Consider the following 11506-nt stretch of genomic DNA (forward strand, 5'->3'; position numbering starts at 1 on the left):
TTTCATTTTCTTTTGTATTAAAACTTTATAAGACTTATTCATTGATTTTTGTCAACTTTTATTTTAGATGAGCTATCTAGTGGCAGTGGGAGTGGAAGTGGTTTTGGAAAAGAGTCAACTGCAGACTTTGAAGATTTATTTTTCAGTGTACCAAGTGCCAAACCTACAGATAAATCCTTGCCATCACAACAAACACCCACAAAAGAATCTTCTGCCGCTTTTCATTTAGTTAGCATTAAAATGTTGTTCATGTTATTTATGTTTACTTTGTACATCAGATAATAAACTATCTGTGTGCATAAATCATTTATACGTATAATTGCAAATAATGATTATTAAGTACTCTTTTTAAAGATGTTTTGTAGTTATTGGGACTTTAGATGAAGAAACCATATTTTTATACCATTGCATATCATGAATCATTTTTAGCCTTAAATCATGCTTGTATATATGATGATTTTTACACATTGTATCCATATCATTTTCAAAAAACTTTTCTATGTTGCATATCTATACATTATTTAATGTTAATTTCTATGTTTTATGTTTCAATGGCAACTTATTTTCGTTAAGATGATACAATATTAAAATCCTTCTTCTATTACTGCTTTTATTTGTAAAATGTTTTGCTAGCGTATTGGTAATATAAAGAATTATTGGTCATGCTTTAATCTGTTTTGACTAATATTCAAAATTTCAGAAGGTGCATTTTGTTTTCTTTACATAAAACGTATGTCAAATTACTGAATTTTGACAATCAAAATTTGGTTCTTACTACTGATGACAAATCTAGTTAACTACTGTTTGAATGTGTAACGAGGTACTCTTTAATGAAGCAACTCTTTTATTAACTTACAAAGGTGCAATTTACAGTATTATGGAAGGTACTGAGAAAACTGGTATCTTCCTGAAGGGACATTGAAACATTGCTTCATATTTTTACACTTTAATCTACTTTTAAATGTTATTCTAATCTTTTGTACTGCTGTGTCTTTAAAACATTTTTAGACATTTAGTTTCAATGCAGACTTGTTCCTTACTACTGCTTTGCTGTTGTTTATATTATAAAATTTGTTCTTTTTAATAAAATATTTTGTTGAATACTTTTATATGTAAAGACTTGATAATGACTTGCTGGTTAAGTCTGACATTTACCCTACAGTAAGATATTTATGACTTTTTTTTTCTTTTCAATTCATTAAAATAAAATCAAATTCCCTAAGAGATCTTAGAAGCTATTGATTGTATTAGTGTGCATGTGGAATCAACCAAATATTCTGTATGTCTTGGGTTTGAATGTATATTTGTTTTTTGTTTAATGAAAAATGTTCTGTTTATTTATTATGACATTTTTGTTAATGTTTTTATATTTGCATCAACAAAATTGTTTTCAGAGCTTTATAGGGATATACACATTTGTATTAAAATATTATTTTAAAAGTTTTTTTTTCTTTTCACTTTTTGAAATTTATGTATTCACGTGCATTTTGTTACAGTCACACATAGAATATTTATTCAAATGAATGCAATAAAAATGCTTGGTGTTATTTATTTCATTTTTAAAACTGGGACCTAAATTAGTTTGATTTCATTTCTACTAGCATTCAACATCTTGTTGATATTAATGTTTCATATTATGTTGTGCATTTTCAATTTTATTTATGGCTGCTATTTCATTTCAAATGTTAAAATATGCATGTATTTATGCTACTTAATTTTCCAACTTGTGTTCACATTTTACCTGTTTTTACTTTTTGGTAAGTTTTTACCACGCTTAGTTGTGAGATCTCAGGTACAAAATGACTCACCAATTATTTAACTGCTTACCTTTTCTATTGATACATCCTATTTATTTATTTCCTTTTAGCATTTAGGTGCTGAAGTTTCTAGCATTGTGATTCTATATTTTAAGAACTTGCAATTTAGAATTTTTTTTTATTGTCTAATTTTTTAGATTGTTTTTAAATAAAATGAATGTTTATTATTTGTAACTATAGTGTATGCTTATTTCAATGTGTTTTTCACTAGAAATAATGCTAATTTTCTAAAAGTAAATGAATAACAATAATTTAAAAGAACTAAATAGTTGATGTGAAACCACCAGTAAATACAAACTCATAGAAAAAGACAAACAAACAAAAGAAAAAGTTAACCCACAAAAAAAAAAAAAAAGGTTGACAGAATTCCGAGTATTAATATTATGTGCAGGATTGCGTAATTCAATCTAGAATTATGTATGGAAAGAAATGATAAATTTGCGAACATTGGATTAAAATTCTATGTTATAAAAGATCAAGATTATTACTTTAAAATTTTATTTTTATTTTATTATATTTTATTTATTTTTTTCAGTCAAAACTGGTAAGATTCTTGGCATAATAAAAAAGTTGAAAAACTATACATTAACTCATATATAACTAAAGAATTATTTTATCATCACAGCACTAAAAAAAAAAGAACGTACAACTTAAAAAGAGATTATGCTCTTTTCACAGAAAATAAGAACAAAATGTTGCCAGAAGGTTTGCTGCTAAAGTCATTGTTAAGGATTTTTCTCTGGAATAAGAAACAAAATTAGTCGATACTATTTGCATTCATGGTGTGCTTAGCACCAGTTTGTTCTTTTCAAAATTAAGCATGCAATTGGCATCACCAAATGGCGCATTTCTTTTCCACAAATGCAGTAAAGTTAACTTCTATCGTATGATGTAATACTTTGTTGGAATTTAAATCTTTTTACTTGTAATATCTCTTTCACAATGTTTAGAGATCTAAAGAGAGATTAGAAGAAATTAATGCTTGAGCAATGTCAAATTTAAACACAATATATCCACTCAATTTGTACACAACTTGTCATTGCTAATTCTTCAATTAAAAAAATTAAATGCAAAGAAAGCTTTATTACACAATCATATATGAACCACAAAGTTATCACTCTTATAAGGTCAAGCTGCTGTTCAAGATGGATACATATTGATGCCAGCAGGGTTCGCCGATATCCATCAATCGATATATATCATGATATATGTCACAATATATATATATATCCTATATTTTGAAAATATCATGATGTTTTCGGCATTAATTTTTAAAACTACAATATAAGCAACAAAAATGTAATGTATCCAGCATATGAATGTTATTCTTCAATTGTTAAAAGTAACCAAAAAAGGTGATACGTATTGATTTTTTAGTAATATAATATAATAATGTCATTTTAGTTTTTTTATTTAAAGAATCTTGGTAATGTAACAATTTAAATCTAGATTAAAAATGCCTAGTTAAATATTAAAAGTTGGTCATAAAAAAGAAAATGTCACATGACTGCACAGAATAATGAGTATTTTTATTTTTGAATTACATAATGTAGAATACTATGTAAGAAAAAGCTAAAATCACTTGAAAAAGAAAAAAAAAATGAGTAAAGCAGCTAATGCTTAAGTAACTCAGTTAAAAATGAAGAAAACATTAAAGTAAAATAATAATTCTGAAATACATACTATAAACATTATGTATTACAATAAACCAATTATACTTAATTTCACACAATATTTACAAGTATTGTTACATGATATTTTATTTATTATCTATATGATACTGTGCTATTTTTCTATGATTTTTACAATGCATATGAATATTTATCCGTTTTACAGAGCACATAAATTTGATAGTCGATGTCCAATACAATAACAGTATCAGGTGTTATGTCATACTTTATTTTAAGTACATAAATGTTTACATAAAATGTATATTTAAATGTAAATAATTAGAGAAACATTTGTTTTAAGTTGTATATTCTAATAATAATAGAAGAAAATAAACATTGATTTGAAGATACCATTACTATTTAAAAATTTTAGTTTGTGCTGAGATTGAAAACATGTTTTCAATCACTGGCGGCCAGTCATTTTGCTTGCAACGAAGGCACTTTTTTTTTTTCAAAACAAATTTTTGAGCATGTAGGAAACATCTTCCTGTGATTATCAAAAACATTTCCGGGTGGCTGAGATACAAAAATGCATCGAGGTACATTAGAATACAGTCGAGTTCCGACTTAAGCGAGGGATGCATTCCAGGACCCCTCGCGTAAGTCTAAATTTTGTGCTGTGGAAAGGGTATGTGTAAAACTTTTATAAACATACCCAATTATTTTAGACACTTGTAAACATCACCTCAGACTGTTTTAAACAATTCCTTAACTATACATTACCATTTCTTACATCAAAACAGAATTTTTATTTGTATGTTTTTTAAAACAGCTGTTTTGTTCAGCATAATATACTGTTAAGATGCAAAATCAATCATCAATGGGAAAGAGGGACGTAAAATAAGCTAGTATGGTACGTTCAGTATACTAATAAAATAATGCACTATAACTGTACTAGTAGATCCAGTTGTTTATTTGTAACTTGAAGAAATGAAGATGATGATTTATGCTGCATGAACAAAACGTTATTCTCTAACATATTTTTAAATACAGTTACTTTGCTTGTTCTTTCATAACGTTTATGGCCCAACATATGTGGCAACACCCCTCTTCCTGGTTTCTTTAGTTCACAATAAAAGAGCAGCTTTCATTTTCATTATTTTTGCGTTTTGCTTAGACACTACTCGACAAACTTAGAGATTTCTTTTCTTGACTTTTAATTGTGTGTGTGGAACATTCACTCATACCTAATTGTTGTACTATCTTACTTTGGATGAAACAGCGCTCTTAGGTGTAGGTGTCATTGTATTTCATCAACTTTCGCATTTAGAATGAAAAAAATAAATGGAAAATGAAGAGTTATTTGTATGCGCTAACAAAGCGAGGTTCGGACAAGTACCCTGTTCGAACTTCCTCTGTCAGTGATGCTAAAGGGATGAAGGTTCGTTTGTGAAAAAAAAAATTGTTAGTAGCCAATAACAAAGTCGATATTTACGCACTGCAATTCCCTTCTAAAAATTTTCATGTTAATGGCGAGGAATTCGCTTTAGGTCTAAAATTCTTTACTGATGAAAAAATCGCGTTATAGTCATTTCGCGTAAGTTGAATCACGTTGTGGCGGGAGTCGACTGTACATTTATGAAATAACACCTGAACTTTCCTTTGCGGGACTTGAATTCTGAAAAATTTCTGGGAGAGCGTCGCCCTTTCCCACCAAACAACATTATTGAAGATCAATTCCAATTGCATTTCCGGAATTTTTAATTTTGAAAAACTACTGAACCATCCATTGTTTTAAAAACTTTTTTTTCAATTAAGATGATGTGGGGGGAAAAAAAGAAATACAGTCGAACTCGCTTGTAGTGATCCCTGTTTTAAGGAGTACTCGGATTTTTTAATTCACTTTCATTGGATTTTTTTTTCCGTTTTTTTTAACGAATTTTCCCCTGGGTTGTGAGTCGTTCAGGGCTTCCTCCACCCCCCGATATTTTAATGCACCAATGGAAATCTATAAGCTACACAATGTTATTTAAAAATATTTAGTCCTTCACCATTTTCATTATTGTGCCTCTACTTCATATAAACTTGGAGCCCATGAAGAGCTTCCTGAAGGCATTAGACAACAACTCAGATGCTTTTCGGTACTATCCAACAAGTTTCCAGATTTGAGTTATGTGAAAGTAGAAGAAGGTACGTTCATGGGTTCACAAATAAGGAAAATCATTCATTGACTTTCTGAGAAGTACTAAAAAATATTATTGTTGGCATTCAAATCTGTTGTAGCAAATTTCCTTGGAAATAATAAATCTCTTGAATATGTAAATATTGTGCATTAGTGCGTACAGCTTGATGAGCTGCAACATATCCCTCAAGATTCATCTCCTCGACTCACATCTTGAATTCTTTTCCAATAACCTAGGTTCTGTCAGTGATGAACATGGCGTCATGACGAACGTTTTCAATTGTTTTGAACTATGAGAATTATTTTTTGTTCAAGTGAAAGTTAAAAAATTTAATTGTTAATGCTGGCTCTGTTTCGTTTCAGCAAAGTTTATGACTTAAAAGAAAAACCAACTCTCTCCCATTAAGCGAGACAATTATTACAAATACAGGAATGAAGTAACTTCAAACCTTCCTTTTAAGATGGGATGAATATACATGGCAGCCTACAGCAAAGCAAATGCCAAGAGTGTCACAGGAAAAGGGGGGTCAATATGAGGTCAACCCCTCAAAAAATCAGTGGTGCAGACTAGACCAGATTTTTTTCGGGGGGGGGGGGAGGTGTCGGCTTTTTTTTTCTTTATAGGGTACGCCACTACTCTTGGGGATGGAAACCTCTGCAATGACGATGCGATATGCGATTGAGCTTGTTCTTCGATTGTGCAATTTAAGGGGACCCCACTACAGGTTTGTTGTGCTTACAGTCCTAAAATTTCTAAATCAGGCCCTGGTGATGGAGTCACGCTATCAGGGTCGATGGGGTGCAACGATGTTGGCTGACTACTGCTGGATGATGCTTCAGCGCACCAAATGCTCAGAACAAACACAAGTCTACAGCCATGAAATTCTAACCAAACTATAAATTAAGGAACTTTTCGTTATACTTATGTATTTTGTAGCGTATTATACCTTAAAATGGATGATGTATTCTAGTTTATGTTAATTAGTACTCTAGTTTGCCTTGATACAATGTTAAACATATATAAATGGTTAATGTCAGATGTCTCAAAAACGGTGGGTGATGGAGAGAAAAGGTTTAAATATTTTTAATCAGCGTGTCTAGATTGTCTTAAAACAAGTGTTGGACACCAAGATATCCGCCGAAACTTTTTTTTTGTTTATCAGTGTAATTAAGGATAATTAAAAAAAGGGGAAAACCTTGTATACAGTTATTTTTCAAAGTTTGATTTCGGTTTGATTCTTTGTTTAGTGTTATTTTCAATGGATATTTGAAGTATTTCAATATAAAATGGCTTATGAAAGTATTGAATTCCTCACACCTATTAATTAATTTTTTTTATATGTTCAATGGGTACAAAGACCCATGTCCGTGAGGTGAACAGGGTGTTGTATCCACGGATAAAAAAGGTGATTTTAAAGAAAATTTTTTTGCAGTTGAAAGCTTTGAAATTTTCACGTGGCAAAAATTGCCAAACTAGATGATAAGGTGTATACTCAGTCAGAAATTTTTTACCGATCGATTATCTATTCACAGAAACCAGCAAAATTGAAAAGTTAATTTTGTCCGTGGGTACAGCAGCTTCCCCTACATTTTTTCATAATTATTTCTTACCACTGAGTTAATCGCTAATTTAGACTTAATAGACTTCTATTTTTTTCTAACCGTTAGAAAATTTCTAATATGACATGTTATTATTTTTCATTCACTTTGATGACAGTGAATGAATTTTCTGACTCCAATTTCGAGTAGTAATTGTAATTCTGATTCTGAACCTAAAAGTTTCCGTTTTTCTTTTACTATCTATTTGGAAGTTTACTGAAATTCATTTAATAAAAGACTAAAATAATGATAAAAATAATAATAACTACGTAATAATTACTAAAATCAAAGCGTAAATGGAAAATGGAAGCATTTCAAGATAGCTGTTGTATTTCAAGAAAGCTAAAATACAACACAAGATGATACCACTATACTTAAGCTGAAAGAGCAAATTAGTAACAATAATTATAGTTCCCTTTTTTAAAGATTTTTATTGCAAATTGTAGAGACATTTCTAAGCGTCAAAGGTGCTCTTTCCGTGTATGTTTTATTGTAAATTTGTCAGTGGCGCATATATGTTTTCATTTTGCAGGGGGCAATATAACCAAGATTAGCTCCCTTCCCCTACTTATTATTTTTTTTTTTTTGGAATTTCTACTTTCTTTTTTGGCGGGGAGGGGGGGGGGAGCAACAGTGCCCTGATGCTCTCATGTGTTTCGAGGAGGGGCCAGGACTTCATACTGTCACTCAGTGACGCAACCAAAATAAAGTTTAAGGTGGACATTCCTAAGAATTCTCGCTTCTGATTGGCGGGGGGGGGGGATTCTCCCCCGTAGTTTTTTGAAATTGTAGTCCTAAGAACGCAGTTTTAGACGGTCATTATGGATGCTACGGAGGGGAAAATTTCGGGGGGCCTTCTGCGGAAAATTTTAGAAGTTGAAATCTTAAAAATGCCGTTATAGGCTATATTTGTTGACGTTAGGGTGATGAAATGAATCTGTCTTTTTAAAGTTGCCATTGATCGATTTAAAAAAAATAGTGTTAAGTCGATTACCCCTCCGCCTAATTTTTCTAAATTAAAGTTCTGGAAACCCAGTTTCAGACTAACTTCTATGATGTTACGGGCAGGACAGTGCTGGGCCTTTCCCCGAGAACTATTTCGAAATTGAAATCCTGAAAAAAACGAAGTTTTAAAGAGATATTCAGTGATACTAGGAGGAGGGATTTAAACGCACTCCACCTTAAATTTTTCGAAATTGCAGTTTTTTCATTTTCAGATTTCATACGGGAGCAGTCGGGCCCTCGTCCGAAATTTTTTCGTAATTGAAGTCTTAAAAACGCTACTGCGGACCATATTTGGTAACGTTAGGGGTTCGGCCGTTTTTTAAAATTGAAGCTCCATAAAAGCTATCTTGAACGATTTTCGATGCTGTTGGAAGGCAAGGCGTTTGGTAATTGTCCCCTGGAAATTTTTCGACATTGAAGCCCTGAAAACGAGATTTAAGACGCTCTTTAATTATGGTGACGGGAAGGGGCTTGCGAAGTGTAGCATTTATTTGAAGACTTTCTTATTTTTAGACCAACTAGGAAAAAGAAGGGGGCAGGATGAAAGAGAAAGGAGGTGTTGGAGGTAATAACCTGATCAATAGTCAGCAACTTTTGAATTTTTTTTATTTTAAGGTTCTTTTCAAAAGCAATTCAGATTTTCTCCCAACATTATTAGGCAATCTTTGGAAAGGAAGAGTTTGAGAATCCTTCCCTGAAAGGTAAAAGGCAATTTAAGGTGCGTTTTTAGGACATCAATTTTCCATTATGACTCCAACCGAACAACTAAAACTTTTTTTGAATTTCTTGCAGAGGACAAGAGTTAAGGAGAGAAACATTTTTGAGACTCCTTTTTTCAGATTGACTAGAAAAAAACGGGAAGGGGAGTGAAAGGAAGAGAGGGGAGAACTTAATTTGCTAAGCAATAATGTGAATCTGTTAAAAATTTTTAATGTAAAGATTTCGATTTGAAAGAATTGAGATTTTCCCCCCAACATTATTTGCTTTTCTTTTTGTTAAAATAACTTCGTTTTCCCAATACACGTTCTTTTCTTGAGCAAGGGGTACAGATACCCTGACCTCTTCTTAACACCATCACCGGGTGCCCTGTAAAACGCAGGGTTCCCTAACTTTAACGATTCGCGGGACTGTTAGAATTTTCTCACGGCATCCACGGCCCGGATCTACGTTTCTACACTGTTATAACCAGAGGTTCCAGACGAGTGAATATATTCCCCCTAAGGTGAAAGCATGGTGACCAAGGGTGCCATACTGGCCAGGAAGTAAAGCAGAGGTGCGAAAGTAGCAGACAGTTGTAGACAGGGGTGCCAAAACAGCAAGCAATCGCTAAATGACTTGCTGGCGCATGCGCTTCCGGCATACATTCACCATTCAACCACTTCAGTATGGCGGACGAATGATAGGTTGCACTACGCGTGGCTTCTACGTCTTTCACATTGAATGAAGTACACTATTGGATTAAATCTCATCTTTTGTAAGATAATTCTTTAAAATAACAAGTAAGTACAGCTTTTGATCACTTTGTAGCTTTTAGGGCTTTCAAACATAGTTAAAAGTACGTTTAATGCTTTTCAGTTACCGTTAGTCCGTTACGATATCGTAGTACCGTTAGTTGTTTATTTTCAGGTTACCGTTACTATCGTGAAAATTCCATCATTCACACAAAACGCTACTAAATGTATCTATCATTATTTTCTTGAGTACTCGATAAGCAACATTTAATCACCGAAATAGTAACCGCAATGATATTTTCAATAATCAACAAGTGAGAACCTAAATAAAAATTATTCTTGTGCTTTGTGTAGCGAACGCAAAAAATAAAAAAGAAATCTCTCTCCGTCTATCTTTTTCTTTTGCTTTTTCGTTCAAGTGTTTGAATCATTTCCTGTTAGCGGTTATTCGATAGTGTTAGGAGTTTCTTTAAATTTGTAACTGTCGAAAAATTTTATGCGCATTTTATTTTATTGTTATTTTGATTGAAATGTTGAACGTTTGAGAAACGATTTTGTTTTATCGTAACTTTAATATCCCAGAATATTTTTGGCTGTTCATGTAAATAATTCATAAGTACATCTACACTTTACTTTCGGTGCGGTTATTTCTCACAAATGATCATTAACTTAACTATGATTATTCAAATAATTACTCGTCTTTAACTTTAAATATATTTGTGACAACTCTTTGATACCAAATAAAGTCTGTAGATATTTATTGTTTTATTCATTTTTAATATTACTTTGTAAAACAAAACAAAAAAAACTCATCAGTACGCAGAATTTTTTCACAAGTTTTTTACCGCCCCGAGAGTTATTATAATTATTATTATTTATTTTATTTATTTTTAAGAAAAGGATAAAAATTTCACAGGTCCGCAATGGTTTTTCATTTGTTTTTACCGACCCGTGGGTCAAAAGAGGTTGAGAAACACTGAGCTAGAACACGATCAGATGAATTAAAGCAACGAGCACTTCTTAACTATGTTGAAAACTCTGAAATATGGTCAAATGCTGTAATTACAAGTTTTAATCATTTCCAGTACTGAATTCATGCAATGTGAAAAGTGTGCAAAACGTAGACTATCATGAATCAAAACAAAAATATTAAAAAAAGAAAAATACACAACTGTATTCAAAAACGCACACAATACGGGGGAGGGGGGGAGGATCTACAGTAAGGGTGCCATTTCTCTCTCCGAAGGTTCATTCTTTTCACCCCGGCTGCCTATTTTTTAAAAGGTGCCTGTTTTTCACCCTAGTTAGAGGTGCAATTTCGGCTCCGTATTAGGTGCCGCTGGTGAACAAGCGTTTCACCCCTGAAAGGTGCCGAATGCAACCTGTAGTTTTAACAGTGTACGTATCCGCAGACCCCGCAGTGCGGGAGGGCCCACAGCACTAAAGGGGCCCACGGCCCAATCCACTGTGAGGAATTAGGTGGGTGGTAACTGGTAAGGGACCCTTTCGATTTTTTTCAGGGCGGGGGGGGGGGTGGCTCAGAATTTATAGATCTGGACCTGGTCTTAGACTAGTTTTATATGTTACATATTGTTGTTACCATGGGCCCTTCGTGGCACCCCTCACCTCGTCCTGCTGCACCCAGTTTGGAAATCCCTGGTCTAACGTATTATAATTATTATTATCACCGCAAAGCCGTAGCCAGGGTTTTGTTTCGGGGGGGGGGGGGGGGGGGGGCTTCAAAAATTTTCGACAAAAAGACTAAAAACTCACCTGTTTGCTATGATTTTTGTAGCATATTGTGCATTGGTAGACATATGGCAGTAGGGTGGGGGGGGGGGG

General features: G+C 32.8%; 1 protein-coding gene across 1 annotated transcript in view; it reads left to right on the forward strand.

The window, feature by feature from the left end:
* LOC129218283 (glypican-6-like) overlaps positions 1-1987 on the forward strand; it is a 76553-nt gene extending 74566 nt beyond the window's left edge. The window contains exon 9 of the mRNA XM_054852517.1: positions 68-1987. Within this exon, the coding sequence (XP_054708492.1) occupies positions 68-282 (215 nt within the window). The 3' untranslated portion in view covers positions 283-1987. The remainder of the gene's footprint in view (positions 1-67) is intronic.
* Positions 1988-11506: the final 9519 nt, after the last annotated feature.

This window comes from Uloborus diversus, chromosome 3 (genome assembly GCF_026930045.1).
Source record: "Uloborus diversus isolate 005 chromosome 3, Udiv.v.3.1, whole genome shotgun sequence".
Taxonomy (NCBI): domain Eukaryota; kingdom Metazoa; phylum Arthropoda; class Arachnida; order Araneae; family Uloboridae; genus Uloborus; species Uloborus diversus.